The 22,064-nt window shown below is 51.1% G+C and overlaps 7 protein-coding genes across 7 annotated transcripts; 5 read left to right on the top strand and 2 right to left on the bottom strand.

Moving 5' to 3' along the window:
• The first annotated feature begins 8 nt into the window (after positions 1–8).
• Positions 9–3,141, top strand: LOC117644161. The gene is made up of 6 exons (XM_034383431.1): positions 9–152; positions 477–593; positions 673–809; positions 885–1,022; positions 1,109–1,343; positions 1,454–3,141. The coding sequence occupies exons 2-6, from the start codon at positions 504–506 to the stop codon at positions 1,583–1,585; spliced, it is 732 nt and encodes a 243-aa protein (XP_034239322.1). The 5' UTR covers positions 9–152; positions 477–503; the 3' UTR covers positions 1,586–3,141.
• A 56-nt stretch (positions 3,142–3,197) lies between these two features.
• Positions 3,198–6,838, bottom strand: LOC117644160 (protein disulfide-isomerase TMX3). Its single transcript, XM_034383430.1, has 13 exons — positions 6,699–6,838; positions 6,375–6,452; positions 6,224–6,272; positions 6,067–6,106; positions 5,802–5,965; positions 5,531–5,714; positions 5,375–5,452; positions 5,221–5,287; positions 4,951–5,131; positions 4,824–4,877; positions 4,539–4,731; positions 4,259–4,460; positions 3,198–4,162 (listed from the first exon to the last, which is right to left on the bottom strand). The coding sequence occupies exons 2-13, from the start codon at positions 6,406–6,408 to the stop codon at positions 4,137–4,139; spliced, it is 1,272 nt and encodes a 423-aa protein (XP_034239321.1). The 5' UTR covers positions 6,409–6,452; positions 6,699–6,838; the 3' UTR covers positions 3,198–4,136.
• Positions 6,839–6,894: 56 nt separating this feature from the next.
• Positions 6,895–10,015, top strand: LOC117644159. The gene is made up of 10 exons (XM_034383429.1): positions 6,895–7,401; positions 7,530–7,610; positions 7,691–7,967; positions 8,048–8,272; positions 8,357–8,473; positions 8,559–8,723; positions 8,799–8,977; positions 9,125–9,316; positions 9,391–9,528; positions 9,613–10,015. The coding sequence occupies exons 1-10, from the start codon at positions 6,922–6,924 to the stop codon at positions 9,955–9,957; spliced, it is 2,199 nt and encodes a 732-aa protein (XP_034239320.1). The 5' UTR covers positions 6,895–6,921; the 3' UTR covers positions 9,958–10,015.
• Positions 10,016–10,268: 253 nt separating this feature from the next.
• On the bottom strand, positions 10,269–12,897 carry LOC117644163 (NPC intracellular cholesterol transporter 2 homolog a-like). Its single transcript, XM_034383433.1, has 4 exons — positions 12,555–12,897; positions 10,855–10,974; positions 10,575–10,747; positions 10,269–10,495 (listed from the first exon to the last, which is right to left on the bottom strand). Exons 1-4 carry the CDS (start codon positions 12,640–12,642, stop codon positions 10,412–10,414), a joined length of 465 nt encoding a protein of 154 aa, XP_034239324.1. The 5' UTR covers positions 12,643–12,897; the 3' UTR covers positions 10,269–10,411.
• A 1,934-nt stretch (positions 12,898–14,831) lies between these two features.
• LOC117644162 (NPC intracellular cholesterol transporter 2 homolog a-like) lies at positions 14,832–15,916 on the top strand. The gene is made up of 4 exons (XM_034383432.1): positions 14,832–15,057; positions 15,137–15,256; positions 15,347–15,519; positions 15,740–15,916. Exons 1-4 carry the CDS (start codon positions 14,970–14,972, stop codon positions 15,824–15,826), a joined length of 468 nt encoding a protein of 155 aa, XP_034239323.1. The 5' UTR covers positions 14,832–14,969; the 3' UTR covers positions 15,827–15,916.
• Positions 15,917–16,934: 1,018 nt separating this feature from the next.
• On the top strand, positions 16,935–19,292 carry LOC117643964 (transcription factor Sox-9-B-like). Its single transcript, XM_034383150.1, has 4 exons — positions 16,935–17,116; positions 18,790–18,936; positions 19,018–19,199; positions 19,279–19,292. Exons 1-4 carry the CDS (start codon positions 16,989–16,991, stop codon positions 19,290–19,292), a joined length of 471 nt encoding a protein of 156 aa, XP_034239041.1. The 5' UTR covers positions 16,935–16,988.
• Positions 19,293–19,386: 94 nt separating this feature from the next.
• Positions 19,387–21,326, top strand: LOC117643659. The gene is made up of 3 exons (XM_034382667.1): positions 19,387–19,501; positions 19,777–20,059; positions 20,788–21,326. The coding sequence occupies exons 1-3, from the start codon at positions 19,435–19,437 to the stop codon at positions 20,933–20,935; spliced, it is 498 nt and encodes a 165-aa protein (XP_034238558.1). The 5' UTR covers positions 19,387–19,434; the 3' UTR covers positions 20,936–21,326.
• The last annotated feature ends 738 nt before the right edge of the window (positions 21,327–22,064 follow it).

The raw sequence follows: 22,064 nt of genomic DNA, 5'->3' as shown, positions 1-22,064 counted from the left end.
TATCTAGAAGGCTCCCACCATTCACCGCCTTCTTCTGCAAGCTGTGGCAGCTTCTGCTAGAAACTCAGCTGAAAACCTGAAAACAGAAAGAAACCAGGACAGAAACACAAGTTTTGCCTTTCGAAATCTCTCCAGGATTCCTTCATAATTTGGTAAGAAACAAAATTAACTTCCCAATGCTCTGATCTTGTTGGGGTTTACTTGATACAGCTTTGATTTGATTTTTCTGCCTCTCCCTTTGTACTGGGTCATGACATGTTTTCTTGAAAGTTCATAAAGTATTTCTTACCTTTGTGTAAAATAAAGCAACTAAGCTATAATAGTTTGAACTTCTATGTAGATCCTCCTCATACTTATTTTCTTGTTCTAATCATTTCTCACTACACTAAAAAATCATTATGGAAGTAAATGACCCAATACACCGTGATACTCATTTTACAATAAACATCATAGTTTATGTGTGATTTTGTCGCAAGGTGTCGTTTTTCCTAAGTCCTCTAACAATGAAGGAAAAGAACGAGGGATCAGCTTCGTCACCTGATGCAGAAACGCTTGCTCAGACATGCCAGTATCTAGAAGCAATGACACTTCAGGTAAATGGAAACAAACACAATACGCTTTATTGTTTCTTTTATTTGCATTATTTAGTTATTTTTTGTTTGTTTTTTTCAGGCTCAAACAGATGTTAGATCAATGTTTGCCAAGATTGTGGAAGCAGTACATTCTCGAGAAAAGCAGTTGCTTCGACAGATAGATGTGGCTCATAGCCAGCAATTGGGTCTAGTTCAGTCCAAGCCAGAAAGTGCTGTGTAAGTAGGCTCTTTGTATTCAGACTCATTCACATGCTCCCCCACTAACTCCAATTGTGATCCATTTTTTCCTAGGTCCGAAAGGGTCCCTCATGTATCTGTTCAACTAGACCAGGAAAAGACGATTTTGGAATTAATCTCCAATGTTGGAACAGTTGGACTTACTGGAGGTAGTCTTGTTGTTCTGGATGGAGACGGTTCTTTTCTTCAAAGGTACTTTACAAATACAATTTTTAAAATCTTGCTGCTGCAAATTTTTAATTTAAAATGCATAACATTTTTCTCTAATACCATTTTAGAGTGGAAGATTACCAAGACGCCAATCAGGATCACATGTCTATGTTCAAGCCTGTCCCAATGGGGTCATCAATGTCTCCTGTTAATGAGACTGTTATTCGTTTTACTCATATCACTTTGCCCCAAAATTCACCGGGCCCATCCGAAAATTCTAGTGAAGTTGATGAATCTACTTCAGAATTTGTGACCCCTCAGCACCAGCACATGAATGGCTCAACTGGAACTGTTGAATCCAATGTAAGTTTTTTTTTTTTTTTTAAATTTTGGTGCAGGAGTACTCTTATCAGAGAAATATCTGACAAGTTTTGTCTGCCCTCATTCTTTAATTAAATTTTTTCTCTTCTCAGGACTTAAAAATAGAAAATAAAACACACAAAAAGAAGCATCCCACCCAGGTGCAACAGTGGCTCAAGCAACTCTCAGCCGAAACAGAAACGGAACCGTCTATTGGTGAACCAAAAAACTTTGATTCACTCTAACCAGTTATTAGAAGATATTAATATTATTAATATTTATCTTACCTTCGTCATGGGGACCATGTTCCTGTTTTACAGAACCATGAGACTAGATCTGTTCAGTTTTACTCTCATATCAGAACTATGATTTGCCTTATTAAGCAATTGTAGGAGTAAGCAACCAGTTTTATGTGCTTGCACATAATGTACTTTTTTTCCCCCTTACAGTATTTTTTTAAACTCCACATATGAGTGGATCAGGATATTGCTCAATGCAAAACACCGTGTTAAAGTTTCCTCCTTCCAACAAGTTGCAATCCTTCGTTTGTCTCTGTCCTTTTTTTCTTCTGGTTTAATTTTGTTGTGGTTTGATTTTATGGCACAAGTTACAAAACATTCTTCCAACAAACTATGTTGCTGAATTTTCAGTTTTTGTTAAGATGTATAAAGCTAGTCAGAAACATGTGAATTTCCATTAACATGTTGTCTAAGGTGCTTTTTAAGTATGTAAATGGAAGCAAGAGCATAACAGTTAATCCTAATTTACATTACCAGTTTTCTATTATAACTTACTGAGTACAATTTTTCAGTCTGAGGAGTGTCAAGAGCATGCCTCTTTGAGGCACACTCAATTCTATACTATGCTGCTTTTATTTTTTAAGCAAGACATATCTCTTAATTGACTTGTCAGAAGTTTTTGCTGACCTTTGAGGCTACTGTAATTCATATTACATTTGCTACTTAGTACTTCCATATTATAGCTTGAGTAGAATAACGTCCAATGCTCTATAAAATGTGATCTGTCACAAGTGATGTCAGTTGCAATACCTTAAGTTAATCAATGCTGTCTGGTATGTGTCAATGGAATGTTAGGGTGTGGAAGTGTTGGATCATCTCATTCTTTTCATAGTGAGACTCCTTGAGACTTCACATTGCATTTTTTTAAATGATTGTGTACTTCTAGTGTAAGGTGATACTCGTTGTCCTTAGTATCACCAATGTTTTGCTTCTTTCATTTTTTAAAAAAAGTTTTATTATTTAAAAAAATGAATTTGTATTAATTTTAGCCTTTGCATTTGCCTCAGGAAAAGTTCTGTGGCATAAGGGCTGTGGCTGTGATGGATTGACTTTATTAATGATTCACATTTCTGAATATTATTGCCTTTCCCTTGAGGGTATGTTAACTTTTAAGTAAGGTAGGTGCATTACATGTGGCTTCCTGGTGAACTCAGTTGGTTTTCAGTTCTTTAGATGTTTGAGGCGCACTGCCAGCACATGTGAATGGACTGAATTTTCCAACTGGATATTATCAAGTGTGTGTGTGTTTTTTTTTTTTTTTTTTTTTTTTTTTGGGGGGGGGGGGTCTGTGTACGTGACATAAATTTTTTTTCCTGTGTTCTTACCTTTTTGGGTTAAAAGGTAACTATGACTGACCTCTGGTTGTGTGTGGAGCACTCCAGAAGCGGAAATCAACACCATTTATATAAGATTCTTCTTTGATAAATTACTAACTAAGCAAGCTTCATTGTAGGCACACCAATTGTAATAGTCACTTGAATAAATATTTCAAAGAGCATGAACATGTTTAATCATTTTGTATTTTCCTTTGGCATCTTTCCAGGAAATACAATGCAAATAACTCAAACAGTAAGAAAGTTTATTATTGTTATTTTCTTCATCATTTGTCATTCGCACTGCAGTCCAATAGTCTAACCAAAGGCAAAAGTCTGATCTGCTTGGGAAGATAAATTACAGGGATCACCTACAATATATAAATGTACAGGACATCATGAACACACTATGAGCAATTATTTTAACTTAAGTACATAGAACTAGTAAAACCATATCAACAAGAAGTCTGCCTGTAAATCAAACACCAAAACATAGATAACCGACTAGATGGCAATAGAATATTAAAATCAAAGATAACCCTTGTACAAAGGATAACATTGGAAGAAATGAACAAAGTATAACATATAAGGCAGACAGGAAACAGAAGGGATGAACATTACTTTAGCAACCTAGTAAACATACAACATTTTGTTCAGGTAATATAAAACAGAGAGAAAAAAAAATCACCCCATAAAACTATTTTGCCATTCAAATGCATGTCCCACTTCTCCCAGCTAATTGTAAGTACTTTACTTGAGTGTGTCTTGGTCAATAAAAGATATGAAGTAAGAGCATACCATGATTGTGAGGAAATGTAAAAAGCAAAATAGGGTCGCTAAATCAATAATTGCAAAAACAAATTCTTTCAAGTTACGTATTAACAAAGTACAAAAAGTTCTGGAAACACCATAGGATCTTTTAATTATAATAAATGAAAAGTGAAGTTATCATGATGGACAGTGACCTAAATTAATCTCAAACTGACAAGAAAAGACGTCTATGGAATGAGCAAAACATTAGCACAGATATAGCATGAGAAGCTAATATGACACATGTATACTCATCATTTGACAAGTCCACCCAAATTTGACTAGATTTTGTCCTTTAAATTTTAAGCATACACTCATCCAAGAGATCATGGATTCCACAGCCTATCAAGTGCACCACATGTATAAGGGGTAATTTATTCTCTTTTTTCATGTAGAGGTTCTGAAAATGAAAAGCAAATGTAGTCCATTGAAGAGAACCAAAACTTAATCTAGAAAATAAAATTTGGTTGAATTGAGAATGGGAGAAGTGACTCACCTTCTTCTTCCTCCTCCTCCTCATCAGCATCCATAATGTCAGCACAACAAATTGAATAGCAAATGAGACAAAGAAACCCAAATGGAAGGCCAAACAAAACTGTTGTCAGGACAGGATTTCCTTTCCACATATCAGATGCCGCCGTTATCATCTCGAAGTAAGCACGATAAACTCGCACTGGCCATGAGTTGCCACCATATATCTGCAACACAGGCACAAAATCAAAGCTTAATCCAAATACTTTTATTCATACGATAGAGTAGAAACAAGGTAAAAGTACCGGCAGTGATTGACTGAGAGTTTGTTCAAGGAACATCACTATGGCCTCTGCAGTCAGCTGTGCTGGATCATCATCAGGAAAGTGATGATGATTTGTTGTTGAATTGACAATCATTAATGATGGCAAGGGAAGCTTTTGCATTGCAATTGAATTAGCCAAGTCGGGCTGAGCAACCCAACCAAACTGAAAATGTCTGTGAAAGAAATATTGTTATAAAATCTTAAAGTGCAACAGAGACACAAATACAAGAGTAAGTTTCAAAGAAACACAAAAAGTTAACTTCACCTATGATACTTCGTTCTGTGTTTTACAATGACTGATTCAACCATATCCTTGAATCTAAAAGAGAAGTTCATTGTCAGCATTTGCATATGGAAAGAAATTTGTAAAAAGGATTTATTTCACCACTTACTCAAGCATTTGTGCAGGGACTTCCTCTAGCTTGTTTTCCTCCACAACTGCTAAGACCAAGTACTTTCCAGTTTTCATCAGCTGATTCAAATTGCCCCGTGTCACTTTAGGAAACTGTGTGAACCGTTCCCGATTAATCCAATCAGCAATGCTTGTATTTAGTGCTTCAGTTGTTGTAATTTCTAAGGGAGAAATGACAGAAAATGGACAGTTTGCATAAATACAACATAACTCATTTTTAAGAGAAAAATAGTATACTCTTAAAACTTACCTTGAAAGAAAAAGTGACTATTATCTTTGTAGACAAATATGGCAGGAGTATCATCTATTTTTACATGCTGTGAAAACACACAATAAATCAGTAAGGAAATGAGTGCCTCCTTTTTCAAACTTAATCATGAAATAAAATCTGAGAAGAATCATACCATTTTGGCAATATTTGGAGATGTAGCATAGAAGAATGCATGCGGCTGGAATTTTTCAGCAACATCAAAATAGGCTTCCTACATAACAAACAAAAAGGGGCACATTAATTTATGATTGATATGTTTGAAACATTGTACAGAATTCAAAATTTATACCCAGAGAGGTCCAGTTTGAGTTCCAACATAAACAAAGAAATGATCTTGAGTACCCTTCAGGTTGTCCAAACTTTCAGGTCGCTGGATTGATTGAACCGGTGGTCCTGATACTCGCAGAGCAAATTTCATTATCTCTTCTTTGGTTCGATCTCCATTGTAGGTGAACTCTGCATCACCTTTCATACTAAAATGGAAGATGTCACTTGTGAGTAAATTAAGAAGTGATTAAAATAGAGACACCTAGGGAAAGAGTGAGTGTCTTTTAACTTACAACATGATGGTTGGAAAACCATTCACTTTAAACTCAGTAGCCAAGGAAGAAAATCTGGTGCAGTCAACCTTGCCAACCCTCACATTAGTGTTAGTTAGGGCTTGAGCAACATGAGCCCAAATAGGTTCCAGGCGTTTGCAATGGGCACACCAGGGAGCATAGAACTGAAATACAAACAATTAATTGTTGACAGAATACTTAGAAGGTGCACACTCAGTCAGTTCTGTTCAGTCTTTAATGATTTTAGTATAAACTTGTTACTAACCATAATCAACCATTGGCCATCTCGACGTATGTCCAGAAACCTACAACGAAACATGTGAAAATGAAGTCAGAATAGATGCCATCACTACAACAAGACGAATATTTTAAGAATACACAATTTCTATGAATAATCAATAAGTACGTAAAAGATCACATACCTGTCACTCAGTTCAATGACTCTTGAAGCAATTGATAAGCTTAACACACCTAAAACAACAAAGTGTCAATAAAGATTCAAGACTAGAAAAGTTAGAAGTTTATTTATTCAAAATTACTGACATTAGATGTTTAATATGAGAATCAACTTACATGCAAACACCAACAGAAAGGTGGTTGAATTCATGTTGAAAGAAATAAGTTTCTATGAACTGCATGCATATCTCGACTCTGTAACAAGACATATTGAATTATAACAGAGGAGAAATATGCCCAGTAATGAATCAAACGAATCAATGACAGCAAACTGTCATTCCAGATGGGTACTGTACTTAGGGGCAGTAACCTTTCGACTAGGCCTCAGTTTTTTCCCCAAACATGAAAGCGCAACTCAGAGGATGAAAGAAAGTTATCGCTACAAAACTTCATGGTCCAGAAACAACGATGATATTTTGAAATGCAAAGAAATCATCTTACCTGTCGACGAATTAGCGGCTGCAGCCTGTTTGCTGTTCTGCTTTCTGCTTTTGACGTTTGACGTTCCACGTTCCGGGCAGAGATCGGGTTGACTGGTCAGATCTGGTCGGGGTGGTTTTGCGCGGATGAGTATAATGAATGGACATCTTGCAGTCACAAAATTATTGCAGGGAGTATCAGTGTCCACAGGGTAGAGCCATTTCTTCTAACTTTCTCGACGTAAATGCGTTTGAGAGCACAACGGTTATGCTGGCATACTCTGCCATATCGCTATTCACATTCGAGTTGCGAAGCAAAACCGAACCGGTTGCCGGTGTTGCCGGCTGCGTTCGGATGTGACTCCTGGAACTCGACATCGAGTACCAGACCACCCACCAGACCGCCGTCCTGCTTCGTTGTAACTCCGAGGCGCAACCTGTGGACTTCTGTGGCTGTCATGGAAAGCGAACAAACAGAAAATGTTGAACAGGTGGAACAGGGTGCACGGCCCGACCGTGCCGATGCCGATCGGAACAAGTCCAGAGCTGTGGAGGAACTCCTCAAAATTCGCACCGAATCCGAAATCACAATCGAAGCCACCGTCGACACCGGCTTTGAATTCATGGCCATTGAAGAGTGTCGGGATAAATTTGGACAAGATTTCCACGTCTTGAAAGAGCGTGGGAGTATCATGTTCAATATTGCTAAGGAAAAGTTTCCTGAGGTAAGTTGACAACTTGTCATAACCTTGTAAAATGCTCCCATGCCCATGCCGTGCGCTGGCCGTGCGGTGCCAGAGAGACGCTATCACTGCTTTTCAAAATGTGTCTTATGTTCAATTTTCATTTGCAGGTGATGAAGTTGAGATCTGTGGACAATCTGTATCAAGTGCTTAGCTTTGACCCTAAAATGGATTTGAAAGGGACCAACTCTGTAAGTAATATTAATCCCACAATGTTCCTGGAACAGTTCTTATTCCGCTTCTTTGGTGTCTGTACTTCATCATTTTTCAGGCTGAGGATGTTGCGATTGCCAAGAAGCAGGCTCATACTCCTGATTGGGACAAGTGGTTGAATGTATGGAAAGAACTGTCTGGTTTTGAGGGGATCGTGAAGCCTACACCCGAACAGTATGCTGCTGCCAATGAAAGAGCCACAAAAGATAAGGAAGCTGAGAAGATTCGTACAGCAGAAAGACAAAAGAAATATAAAGAACGTCAAGAACGCAATGCTGAAAAGCGAGCCAAGCGCAAGGCTAAGGCAGACCTTTTGAGAGCTCAAAGGGATGCAGGTAAATTTGTTGGTAAATCAGTCTGAAGTATGTTCTGTTGTCCCTATCAGATTAAAAACGCTGTTGCTTTCTTTTCACAGCTCGTAAGGCTGCTGCTGTCGAGAACAAGGATGAAGGTGCGAATGAAACATCAAAGGCTGTTGACACTGCCAGTGATGCCGCTGCTGATGAGAATATTGTAGAGGAAAAAACTGATGAGCCTGTGGGTACCGATAACATAGAATCTGAGTTAGAAAAGGTGTCCATGGCATCTTCAGATACTCAAAGGGAGACAGAGGAAACAACTCTGGAGGATTCTGCTTCAGGTGTCTATTCAAATTTAACTTGATGCACTGCAGACCCATTTGGTCTCACATTAATGTGTAAAATTTGTTGGTATTCTGTGCCAGGAGTGACAACTGAAGTTGAAGGAACTGCTGATGGGGCTGATTCGGAAGATGAAATACAGTCGCTACCAGATTATGAGAGGGAAATTGAGAGGGAGATTGATGCGGATGTTCCTTCAAGTAAGATTCCCTCTTGTATTCTTTACATGAATTATGTCTTCAAGGCTTGGCAATGTAATGCTGGTAATGTTTTATCTTAATCTAGGTGAGAGAGTTCTACGGTTCAGAGCTACGTGTTTCCGTGTAGGCAAACACTCATTTGGTTCTATGGAAGTGGCTCGTGAGTTTGGTGGAGAGCTCCAAGATAAATTTAATTGGGTGGTAGATCTTGTTAATTTCAATGCAGAGATTGTTTTGTTCCTCTTTAAGGGTATGTTGATCAACTATTTTCTGCACACTTTTTATTGAAACAAAGGATATAATTTATTGTCCCCCTTTATTGCAGACTCTGCTCAAGTTAGTATAGCACTTACTAAACGATCCCTCCATCGTCGAAATATTTCATTCTTTGGTCCAACCACTCTTCGCTCAACAGTTTGTCACAATCTTCTACGCTTGGCTGATATTCAGCAAGGTGACATTGTGTTGGATCCTCTAGCTGGTGGAGGTTCTATTCCCATTGAGGTCAGTTTGAACTTGTCTAAAATTATTCTTATTTCCAATTATTCAATTTTTTTTTTTTTTTTTTTTTTTTTTTTTTTGGCCTCCACAATATTTGGTCAAGTGTTGAAAATGACTAGCCATTGGTTGATTTACTAATAATAATTTCAGGGTGCTATGAGTTTTCCTGGGACATTCCACATTGGTGGTGATATCCATCCCAAAGCTTGCTCCCGATTTTATTCAAATGTGCGTTGTCTGCAAGAGGAGGAAGGCAGAGAACTTCCCATTGGTACTGTTCGCTGGGATTCTCGACGATTGCCACTCAATGAAGGGAGTGTTGATGTTATAGTCACAGATTTGGTGAGTCAAAAACCCCTTTATGTGATCTTTGGTCTAAACTAACTGATCTTAATTGTGATGTTTTATGATTGCAGCCCTTTGGAGTTCGCTTAGGTAGTAAAACTTCAAATCGCAATTTGTATCAGCGTGTCTTACTTGAAATGGCAAGGGTTGCCCGTCCTGGCAAAGGTCGGGCGATTCTCCTCACCCAGGATCGCAAGAGTTTTTCTATGGTAATTCCAGCTCATTGCGACTCCATTTTAATTTGTTGTTAATTGTCTTTTGCATCTTACGTTTTTTTTTTAAACGTTCGACAGGCATTGGTTAACACCATGGGCTTGTGGTGGCAAAGCAAAGTGATGTCAGCTAACATTGGTGGACTGGATGCAGCTGTATTTACACTTCGTCGCACAGCCAAAATTAGACCTGATGAGGCTGAACTGGCAGCAGCTGCAGCCCAAGCCAAGGAACGTGGAAGCTGGCGTGAAGGGCCCTACACTGGCGGTCATGGTCATAGAGGGCGCGGTGGCCAGAGGGGCCGTGGCAGGGGCGGTGGCAGGGGCCGTCCCTACCCTCGCGGCAACAGGCAGTCCAACAACAGTGGCAACTGGAGGGATGCTGGCAAGAATGATGGGGCTCCCAACCCAACTGCTGCTATTTAGGCAGCAGGCAGCCCCAGCCCAGGTGACATCCCCGGTTGTAATACAGTTCAGTGCTCCTCCCAATCAGTGCAGAAGATGAAACGCACTGGTATTTTGTTTTTGTTCTTGATATTTGTTGGAACACACAGTTCCAAGGTTGATTTGTTTGACTGTGATTTGTCTCTGTTTTGCTATTGAGATTGATAGGTATCAATCCAATGGCTGTTATCAAAGATTGATTTATGAGCCAGAAGTCTTTTTTTGTTTTTAAGTTGTGACTGGTTGGTTGTACGTTGTTTGTACTATTGTCATTAAAATAAAACTTTCTTAAGTTAAATTGAGCTGTTTTTTTTTTTTTTGTTCATTTATTTGTGCAAACAGGACCATTATAATTTCCTAATTAAGTGGACAAAGTATAATTGTTTGTATTAAAAAAAATAATTAAAATGGATAGAAAGTTACTGATGTGCTGGGTCTATTTCAAAATAGCAGGGATCAACAAGCAAACTATCTGCTTCTTATCCTCGTTTAGCAGCTCCCACTTGACCTTCACGGATACCTGTTGAAAATTCAACAAAGTGATGAAGTGATTTTGTCAGAGGTAGGGAATGACCGGCTCAGAAGGGATTGAAAGTTACCTTGGGATACACGGGCTTGATGAAGAGGCCGTAGTTGTAGGTGTGGTCGCCCACAACCAGTGGACACGTCAAGCCGGTGTTCTGGCAGGCGTCGGGGCTCTCGAGGGGGAAGGGCACCGGCACTCCAGCTAACACGCCGTGCACCACCTGTTGCACCGCCTTGATTTCCTTGTCTGGAAAAAGAAACGTCATCATTCCTTTTTCTTCGCGGACAGAGTCGAACGAGTGCGCGCGGATGCCCTGGTGGTTAGGCAACCCAACAGGCGCGGGGGCTGCTTACTGGACTTGAACTTGATGGTGATGGTGACGTTGTTGCCCCTCATCAACGGGCATTTGGTGTCGTCCTCCGTGCACCCGGACACCTTGGCCTCGATGAACTTGCCCAGGTCCTCCGCTTCGGCTGTAACAAAGTCGCAAAAGAGCTTGAGACGTCGCCGCAGACTGTTGGCGTCGCTTGGCATTGTGATGGGGGCGTCCGGGCCATCACGGAGGCACGGCACTGCCAATTGCCGGAATTACCGCGGTTCTAATCAAAAATGGCGCGGTGTGTGGCACCTCGCCTCCGCCGTCACGGTGTGCTTGGTGTGCTCTGTGGTCACGGCGACTGGGCAGCGCCATGGCAGCGCGTAGTGCCGGACTGGGAAATGGAGATGGTTACTCAACGCGGAGGCAGAGGAACGCGGCGCCATCGATTTGTCTCGGCGGATTCTGTCATCCTGTCGGCCTGTCGATCATCGAAGGGCGACTAGACTCCAGTGCAGGCGACGTGACGCACCGCGTCGTCTCATTCTGCTGCGTGGCGCTTTTATCACCAACACGCCCACCCCACCGGCCCCGCAGCGCTGCACCCTGCCTCTCTCGCACTCTTGGGGCGTCGCGTTAAGGTGTGAGGGAGACAGCGACGAAAGCGACCCCCCGGAATGAGTCTGGGGGTCGATTACGGCGGCGTTTTATTCGGCAGCACTACCGCTCGCGCTCGTGAACACACGGTTGGGTCCGGCCGAAGCTCGGGAGCCAACCAGCGGCGAGCACGGGTCCGACAGAAGATCGCGCGTTTTAATTAACTCACGCTCGTAATCAGTTGCAGTGTTTACGTGGTTTACAAGGAACGAGGAAGGATTGACATTCGATGTTTTAGCTGCGTCTCGGCGGCATTTAAATTATTACACGCAAAAATTATCATCCGAGGTTCTGAAAGTGTGTATCATTGGTTAAATTACTCGTACAGGGGTTATGGTTCGTTCGCGATGTAAACAAACAGTTTTTGAAACATTTCTACGTTACTAACCGTGGCAGTGCGTTAATTTGAATCCATACTTCTTTTTTTTTGAAATTTTTTTTTTTTTTTACTGAGCAATCAATAGTAGTTCTATTATTATAACAGCTCATAAGGAGGTGACAGCTCAAATTTCCTTATTACAAGCCAAATGTTTTTACTACTGCCGATTACGATCGTGAGTTAAAACGCGCGATCTTCTATCGGACCCGTGCTCGCCGCTGGTTGGCTCCCGAGCTTCGGCCGGACCCAACCGTGTGTTCCCAAGCGCGAGCGGTAGTGCTGCCGAATAAAACGCCGCCGTAATCGACCCCCTGCAGTGTCAGCGCGTCGCAGTCGGGAGGGAATTCGTTGACCGAAGCGAGCCGACGCATGCAGAGCAAAGTCGCGCCTGGCCTCAGCCCGGCCTGGTCGCACATTGACTCATCTCTGACAGGGGGAGAGACGCGCTCAAAACAGACCGGCCCCGCGACCGGGTCGCTGGTAGGCGAAAACAAAAACAATCCGCCATTTTTCGGCAGTACTGTATCGCGCTTATTGCGATTGCAGGTCGTTAGTGCAATAATTGTTCTGGCGTCACTCGCGATCTGCGTTCCCGACTCAAAGTTCGAGTCACGGGGACGCGACTTCGGTCCGCACATGCACGCGAAGTAATCCACGTCGGAGCTGAGACGCGTGAGACACCGGTCCGCCATGATCCTCACCGCAGTCCTCGATGTCCGCCGCCCACGCCGCGGGGACGACCGCCGCCAGGGCCAAGAGGGCGGGCACCAGCACCAGGAGCTTGGCCATGTTGGTGTCGTCGGACGTAGTCGGACGGGGAGCTGAACCGCTCTGCTGCAGTCTGCCGCGCCGGCCGCTCGCTCTAGCTGCTGCTGCCTGGCTGCCCGCTGGCGAAGTGGCGTATCACTGTATCACTGACCACAACAAGAGCGCGCGGACTGGACTGCGGACGCTACTGCTGGCGGCAGGCTGGCGTGGTGGCCACTAGAGGGAGATGACGAGCGGCTGTCATTATACAACACGCACCCCCACTCCCCCCCTCCATTTCCCAAAATCGCCGGCAGCTCCCGCCGAGTGGACCGCCACCGCAACGCGCACCGCGCTCCGCGGCCGGGCATCGACGACTCTGTCAAGTCGAGTCGGTGAGGTGCGAGTGCGAGGTGCGTGCGACAAAGAGCCCTCTCTGCCCCTCCCCCTTCCCTTTCTGTCCTTGTCGCTCCCATTGCTGTTCCGCGCGCTGGCGAGAGGAAGGGTGGAAGGGAAGGGGCGAGGGGAGGGGGAAGGGAGGGGGGCGCTTGGCCGTTCATGTCCGCTGGCTGGCTGGCTGGCTGGCTGGTCGCGTGTGTGCCGGCCCTGCAGGCAGGCTGCAGGCCCACCCACCACCGCCAAGAACCCAACTCGGAATTCCCTATGGAGAATTTACTCTCAAACCCGAACAAAACCCAAACGAGCCTCATCCCTATCTGCTGCGCGCTGCCGCGATACCCTTTGTTCGCGCTTCCGTCCCGACGGCCAGCAGACTGACTCCGCTCGTCGCTGCCGTCGCTCTGTTTCTCTCCGCACTTACGGGACTTCCCTGATAGGTGTGAGAGAGACAGAGAGCGACGAAACGGTGTTCGGAATCAGTCGACAGGGTTGCAAGATGGTCTTCTGGGCAACGACCCGATGTCCGCGTGGCCGGCTTGGCCTGATTAGTCCGCTGGGGGGACTAGGCCAGGTCAGCTACGAGCAGCGGCCATCGGGCCGGAATGGGTCCTTGGCCTGCTTGCCTTTGGCTTGCCTTTGGCTTGCCTGCTTCGACCTATCTCCCTGTCGTCGGCGTGCCCCGTGGCCCGCCCGGGGCGAAGGGCCGAACTGCCGCACGTGTCATCATCGAGGTGGTGAATCACAGTGTGACCGAACCGCGACAAACTGCAACCGCTTCGCGTGCACTTCCCCGCGGTACAGTCACCGCCAGCACCACGCGTCTTGCGAATGGACTTCCCCAGATTTGTCCAGCAGCGCGGCGTCGCTGGCGGAGAAGGCTGGGCCCTCTACGCCAGGCGCGGTTTAAGGGGAGGGGCAAAGGAGCGATCGCCCCACTGTGAGATTCCCTCAACGCCTGATAGTAGGCAACCAACATCACATGCCCCTGTAGGTAGGCAAAATGCACACAATCGCGGGCTCCTTAAACTGCGCCTGCTCTACGCTGGAGGGGCCGGCGAGCGCGGCGCGGCCTCTGGGTCCCTCTGGTTCCCTCTGGGTCCCTCTGGACTCCGCCAGAGTGGCGTCGCCCCCAGAGCGACGAACTTGCCATGCCGACTTCCTCACTCTCATACGGGCCAGCTGGTGGACGCAGTGCAGCATACCTAATGGCCGGGGTCGGCGTGGCGCGCCGCGGCAGGCCGTGCTGGCCGTGCTGCTGGTGACTGCCCCCGCGACCTTGTATGGTCGGAAGGAGTAGTAGGGATAGACGACGGCGGCATGGAAACCAAAATGAGCGTGGTCCTCTGGAATCAGCGTGACACGCGACCGGCGGCGGCGGGAGCCGACGTGCGTCCCCGCGAGGCTGGAGAGTCAGGAGGAGAGCCAGCGCGAGCTGAGGCGCCTGCAGCGTAGGCAGCCCAACGCTCGCGCGGCGGTGGCGGGCTGGCCTGCCAGCTTGCCGCAGGCGCTCCACCGCGTTGTCCTCGGTTGTCCTGGAGTCCGGGTTCGACTACCGCCCAGGGCAGGCCAAGGGAGAGGCGAATTTCGCCGTGTCGGTCTTGCCTCGTGGAGCCGTTGCCCCACATTCGGCATTCGACACGTTTGGGACTGCAAGCCTGGCGCTGAACGCGCTGAACGAGCGCTGACTGGCCGATTCCGCGGCCCGCGGCGTGGAGACACGTCTGCCTCTGTCTCTCTCCCGCTCAAGGGGCCCGCCCGGGGGTGCGAGAGAGACAGAGTGGCGGACATTGTTCTGCATCAGCCTGCCGGGGTCGCTTGCAGCTTGCTTGCAGCTTGCTTGCAGCTTGCCTGCAGCGCGCTAGCGGCCAGTGCGAGTCTAAGCCGCGTTAGAACCTGAGTGCTCCGGGAGCCTTCCCCAGTGCAGTGCCACCTCCAACCCTCCAGCCCTAGTGCCCTACAAGTGTGCCGCCATGAACGCGAACACCAACGCCGTGGCGGTGGCCGCCTGCCTCGCCTGTCTGATCGCCAGCGCGCTCGCCGCCGAGTTCAAGAACTGCGGTAAGTGAGACGACAGCCGCGCGCCGGCAGGCGACGGCAGGTCACGGGTTCGAATACTCACCGCGGTGTCGTCCCGCAGCTCCCAACAGCGACCTGGGCGAGTGGACGTCGGTGTCCGTTCTGGGCTGCAACAAGAACGACACGCTGTGCACGCTGCGCCGCGACCACAGCGTCACCATCTCCATCGACTTCACCAACAGTGAGTGTTGCTTTCACCTTTCCCCTTTCGGGCCGTGATTCGTCGAGGCCGCCGGAGGCACTGCACTGGGACCGTGTTTCTGTCTGGCAGAGAAGCGCGAGTGGCGGGTGCTGGCCTCCGTGCACGGCGTCATCGCGGGCCTGGAGATGCCGTTCGAGCTCAAGAACCCGGACGCCTGCCGTGACACCGGACTCACGTGCCCGCTCAACCCCGGCCCGCACACCTACACCTACAGCCTGTTCGTGGACAAGACCAAGCCCCGGGTGAGTCTAGTCGCTCCACTGTTAAAAATATTGTTTTTAAAAAAAATCAACAACAGCGACAGATTTTGTTTTGTTGGAGTGTATTTACTGGCAGACAATTTTGAACCCTTCGACTTTCTCCTCCATCGAACAATTTTAATTCATCTTGAAAACCGGTGGCGGGGGAGAAAGTGCAAATGCGTCATGGTAGTGAGATGTTTGTTTTTGCCGTTGTCCCCAGCTGCGCCAAGTCACCGTGAAGTGGGAGCTGCTCAACGAGTTCAAGAAGCCCATCGTGTGCGTGCTCATCCCGGCCAGGATTCGATAGCCCTCATCATGCCGCTGAAACTAGCTAAAAGTCTTCCTATTCTCCCCCTGAGCGTACAAATAAACTAACGTTTTCAATATAAATAAAATACCCGATGAGGAATTATTCTCCCCCGCATGCAAACGAAACCGATGCAAGCAAAGAGAGCAGTCAGTGCAAAAAAGGAAAAGAAGAGGGGGGCGGTAGTAAGCGCGGAATCGCGGAGCACCTGACTGACACACCGTGATGCTCCTTGATGCCTCTCCGCCCTCACCGCGTGGCGAGGTCGAGAATTCCGCTTACTGCACGCCGCGCCACGCTCCGGCGCCGGCGGTTTGAATTTCGTTTTCACAACTAAGCCCGCCCCAGTCTGCTGCAGACACAGCCGGAAGGCACCTCACCGCCCCGCACCACGGGGTGAGGGCGAGGAGGGCGAGTAGACAGGCCAGCCGTCATGCCGCCAGGCCACCGCACCGCCATTCGGCTGGGATTCGGGATTCGGATTCGGGAGGGCTTCCGCGAAGGAGGAGGAAAGCGAACATGACCGCACGCCTCGCCCTGTACGGCTGAAGCGTGTGCGGCTGAAGCAGGCTGTGTGTGTGTGTGTGTGTGTGAGTGTGTGTGTGTGTGTGTGTGTGAAGTGTGCGGGGGAGGGGGCGTGGCGACGGGCGCGGAAAAGGGGGTGGGGGCATGCCGGGCGCACCAGCCGCACCAGCTACCCGCCTGCCCCGGGCCCGGGGACCCAGGAACCCTTCCCGACGGCCTGACGGCCTGACTGTCTGACGGGCTGGATGGAGCGAGCCTGGCTGGTCCTGGCCCGCTGTCAGTGTGCCTGTGACCCTCGAGCCTCAAACGCCACGGCAGCGCACCCTCCCTCGCCGCGCGCGCCGTGCCCGCCCTGCCCGTCTAGGCCGTCCTGCCCGTCCGCGGTGCCGGAGTGTCTGGCCGTGTCGCTCCGAACGTCGCTGTGCAGCGCCGTGCAGGCCGTCCCGTCCCCCCCCCCCCATGGCAGCCGCCGCGGGCCTTCCCTGAGGCCAGCAGAGCAACAAGTGCGTCACCGCGGAAGAGGCTCACGGAGCAGGCCGACGACTGCGGCACGGAGCCAGACGGGGCCGCCGATTCGGCCGCCCGCAGCACCGCGACGACGACGCCCAGGACGACGCCCAGGACGACGACGCCGAGGATGTGCGCGGGCCGCGGGGCCACCAGGATCGACCTGGAGGACCTGTCGCTGGAGCACAGCGACATCGGCCAGGCCGTCAGCAAGGTCCTGCAGGGATACGACTGGACGCTGGTGCCCGTCACTACCAGGTATGTCGCGTTCGTGTGAAGAGAGAGGACGTTTTTCCGCTCAAAATATTCAAGTTTAAGACGATAAATATGGGAAAGCTTTCTCTCACGCACAATCCCAAACCGAAGTTGAAACTGAAAACGTAGTTGCATACGAGGTTCGTGTCAGTGTGTTTCCTGATCCTTCCCCGCGATTCGAAAAATTGCACGATGCGGGGGATGACAAAGAAGTATCCCCCTCCCCCTCCCCCTCCCTTCCCTCCTCCGGGGAGCGTGGCTGTCGCGTGGCGCCGGAGGGCGTGGGAGAGCCGGCGTGTGAGGCCCCTGCAGCAGGTGCTAATGGGACTCACGCCCCCTCCCCTTCCCCCTCCCCCCTTCCCCTCATTTGCACCGGGCTACCGCCACTGCGGAGGACCCGCCTCGATCGCCGTCCAAATATGCTCGTCGTTTAAAAAGCGCGTCCTAGACACTGCGACTGTGGTCGAGGCAAACACGGCGCCGCCCAGCCGCTCTCTCTCTCTCTCGCACCCTAAGGGGACGCCCCATGAGAGCGAGAAAGACAGAGCGACGCAAGCACTGTTCGGAATCATGAGCCCAGCTCGCGCTCCAAACCGCGGCTTGGTTCCCACGTTCGAGTGGCGCTTTGGAGCCGCGGCCCGACTTTTGTTTTCACGGCCCACCCCCGCGCGGCCCCTCCAGACCCTCGGCGACGACGCGCCGCGGACGCGCGAGTCGATGATCTGATTCCGATCCGCTGGGCGCGGCGCGGCGCGGCGAGTCCGATGAGGCCCTCTTCAAGTGGATCGACGCGGAATGTGGGCAAGACGGACTCGGGCCGTGCCGCGCCGCGCCGCCGAGACTGGAACCGAACCGCCTGGGAACGCAAACACGGACGCACGTAGCTTCATTAACACTCGCCGCGCGGGGCTTCGGGCTTCGGGCTTCGGGGACACGCCGTGGCAGGCGGCGGCGGTAGCGGCGGCGGTAGCGGCGGCGGTAGCGGCACGGGGCGCGGGGCAGGCTGCACATGTCGCCGTGGAAGCGCCAGCGCCCTCGGACAAACTGGACAAACGCAGCGGAACGGAAGGGAATGGACACGGCGACCCGTTTCCTCGACGCGACCTCGCTAAAACGGGTCGAAGGGGTTGAAAATTTGGATTTTTAAGCGGGGCCGCCCAGTCATGGCCCAGTTGTCAAAAAAGGGGGTGGCAAGAGGGGAGAGAGAATGGCCTCGTCGTTTAGTGGACGGCCCCTTGTTGGTTTATTAGCGACGATCCGAACAATCCTGTCTACTTTTGGACCGCTTCAAACGTTTCCGGCTCGGTGGAATTCCCGAGCGGCCCGGCCCCGCCCCGCCCCGCCCCCCACTCCGTCCCGCCCCACCCCACCTCGCCACGCCGTGCTGGCGCTAAAGTCTGCGGCTGGCTTAGCGATTTCTTGAAAATGGGAATAGTTAACGCGTCCGCGGCGCGACATGGCGCGACATACTGGCGCCAGCCAAGGATACACCCCCCCCCCCACCTCAGTCCTCCGTCTGGCCGATTTCTACTTTTCAGGACCTTCTCCCTGCCCCCTTCAGGCCGAGTACGAATACCGAAGTTAGCGTCCTTCTTTTCCACTTGCTTAGGGAATGTTGTTGTTGTTGTTGTTGTTCCTTCTGCCATTTGGGCTCATGCAAGATGTTCCCTTTCCAGAGCCGCGTCCAACCAGCGCAAGCTGCACGTGAAGCGCCCCATGAACGCCTTCATGGTGTGGGCGCAGGCCGCGCGCCGCAAGCTGGCCGACCAGCACCCCCAGCTGCACAACGCGGAGCTCAGCAAGACCCTGGGCAAGCTGTGGAGGTAGGTGTGCGGCAGACGACATGTACGCCGTGGTCGTTGTTTGGACGCGTTTCCATTTCGTTTTTGTTTTTGTTTTTTCAGATTGCTGAGCGAGCGCGACAAGAGGCCGTTCGTGGAGGAGGCCGAGCGACTGCGCATCATCCACAAGAGGGAGCACCCCGACTACAAGTACCAGCCGCGGCGGCGCAAAGCCAAGCCCCAGCAACAACAACAACAACAACCATCGCAAACGGGGACGCCGCCCCGCCCCCAGCCCGGCCGGCAGCAGCACGCCCCCGGCATGCAGGCCGTGAGGTGCGCGACGACGAGGACAAGAGTGACTCCACTTCGCTGGCGCGCGAGGCGGCGAGTGTTAAAAGTGGGCCTTGTTGCAGACGCGGCTCCTGCATCTCCCCCTGCACCATGTCGCCCAGCTCCCCGCCGACGCCACCCACCACGCCGCAGTGCCTCGGCGGCGCCGCCAGCGCGGCCACCCTGACGGCGTCCTCGCCGGACTCGATGCTCGCCGCCGAGCAGTCGTGCTGCGGCTCCGAGCAGGACATCTTCAGCAGCCCGTCGGACGTCGGTAGGTGGATCAAAGACCAGCGGTATGGCTGTGGGTGCGCGGCGGCGGCGGCCGGTCTGGCCTTGGGCCTGGCGCCTGCGAGGTAGGCCGCGCAGGACGGGCCATGCGGCCGCGTCCTCGCGTTGCCTGCTGCCCGGGCGCCGTGCCGCAGACAATGGGATGCGCGCGATGGGCGATGCGCGCCGAGCTGCACTCCGAAGAATCGCTCCGTCGCTCTGTCTCTGGCTCACCCTCCTCGGGACGCATATCGAACTTACCCGCTTCTTCCCTCGCAGACATGTGCCACGGCTCGGACGCGGGCAGCATCGACTTCAGCTCGGCGGTGTGCGACCTGAACCTCGGCCTGCAGGCCGCCAGGGACCTGCGCGACGGCGAGCTGGACCAGTACCTCACCCCCGCGGCCCCCGACAACGCCATGGACAACGCCATGGACAACGCCGCCGACGTCGCCCCCGAGGCCGCGGCCAGCACCGCCAGGACGGAGCACTCGTGGCACGTCCCGCAGCCCTCGCACCACCATCACCACCACCACCACATGCAGGCCGAGCACCTGTTAAGGTGAGTTTGGCAGCTCTCCGCCGTTATCACGCTGTTAATAGAAAATTCGCCGGGAGGGCCGGGAGGGGGAGTTTCGACTCACGTTCAGGCAAGAATTTTGGCAGGATGTTCCACATTGGCGACCGACGCCTCGATCCTGTCAAGATCCAGCAACAGCCTTATAAGCAGACGCCTGGCCGCCTTCGTCTCGGCCGTGTTTACCCAACGCACGGCGCACTGCGGCACGCACGCCCCGGGGCTGCCTCCGAGACGGTCGAGAATCGAGAGCGGCGTCGCTGTCCCTCCCACCGGCCCGCAGTCAGTGCGACAGAGACGGGAAATGTTGTGATTTTCGAAGGCGCCCCGAAGCGCGGCACACGGTTGGCGCGGGGCGGCGTCAAGTTGTCTGTGACGCGTTAAAACGAATGTCCGAATGGACTTTCCGCCAGGGCTGGCTGAGAAGGGAGAAAGAGAGAGAGAGAGAGAGAGCACGCGGCGTGCACTTGTGTTGGCGCGGTCCTGGTCCTGGCGCGGTCCATGTGTGTATAGGCTTGGGGCACTCGAACGGTTTCCCTCAAGTGGCTGTCCAGTGCCACGCTGCCACGCTGCAGGGTTCCCCTTCGTCTCGTCCGCCTGGCCCGAGCCCGCGGAGCCCGTGACCCGCGGCCAAGCCTACAAAGCGCCGCGAGTTTCAGCATTTGCCGCATCAATGACTTCGCTGGAATTTATGGAGTGGTTTTGTCCCGCAGGTACCACGAGCTGCAGCCGCCGCCGTCGACCGCCGTCAAGGTGGAGAGGACGCCGTCGGACTCCTACTTCTACCCGTACCTGCCGCCGGGGCAGGGCGCTCCGGCCACCGGGGCGCCGACGGACTCCTGGTGGACGGGGTGCTTCTAGTCCTGCCGGCCGCCGGCGAAGGGCGGCAAGGCGACGCTAGGCGACGCTCGGTGGCATTTGGTGTGCGCGTCAAAGCAGCGGCGGTGTTTGTGTCCGATTATGGCGCAGCGCGGGGGCGGGCGGCACGGAGCTCGCCGCGCACGGAGCCTCCACGGCGGCAGCGCGGCAGCTGAGCACATACCACCACGCACCGCCGCACCGCACGTGGGAGCCGGGGATGGCCTTATCGTGGCCGCGAACGGGGAGGGCAGGGGAGGGGGCACCGCTATTTGCGTGGGGTCGTGCGTGATGAACAGAGTTTCCTTTCGCCCGCCCTTCCTCCCGGACACCTCGGTGGCCATGGCGGCGTGGCGGCGTGGCGGACCGCCGCGGTGTCCCTCCCCTTCCTCCACGACGTCCGCGACGTCCACGACGTCCGCGACGTCCACGACGTCCACGACGGCACCCCGCTCGACCGGCTTACCGGCTGATGTGTACCAGATCCGGAGCAGGGGAGGGGAGGGGAGGGGGGATGTCTGGGCGGCATTAGTGCCAATGAAGGCGGTCTGCGTTCAGTCAGCCATGCGTGGACAGGGGCGGGCGGGGGAGGGTGGGGTCGGATATCAAGGAGGGGGGGCACCGGCCCCGAGCAAGGAGGTTTCCCGAGAAACGCACGAGGAACTTTTCGCCCTTTGCGTAACCTCAACTCGCTCCGGCCTGGGTGGTCGCCGACCTGAACCAAAGCTCCTGGAACTGGCTTCTTTCTATTTTCTCAGTTCCGATAAGGGCTGGGGGGGGGGGGGGGGTCGTTTGGCGGCGGGCGAGCCCTGGGTGTCTGAGCAAACGCGGTGAAGGTCAGATCTCTCCGTGCAGACGATCCGAACAGATAATATATCGGCTCGCAAACGTTATGCTTGCAACTAGAATGTTGCCACGGCCTTCGCCAAGCCAAACAAACAGTTTGCTCCCGGGAAATGAGTCGCAGTGACGGGAACATCGAATAGGTTGTCTCGCCAATTTACGTAGATGGTACTAGAAGTCTTTTTCGTTTTTAAGGCTAATCATGTTATCTTCCTCGATCTGTTTTCATCCAAAGTTCTACCTTATGTAATTTTAATTTTAAGAAGACTGTTATATATTTTAAGAACTC

The sequence above is a fragment of the Thrips palmi genome, unplaced genomic scaffold (assembly GCF_012932325.1).
Source record: "Thrips palmi isolate BJ-2018 unplaced genomic scaffold, TpBJ-2018v1 HiC_scaffold_17, whole genome shotgun sequence".
NCBI lineage: Eukaryota > Metazoa > Arthropoda > Insecta > Thysanoptera > Thripidae > Thrips > Thrips palmi.
This window is presented reverse-complemented; position numbering and strand designations above follow the sequence as displayed.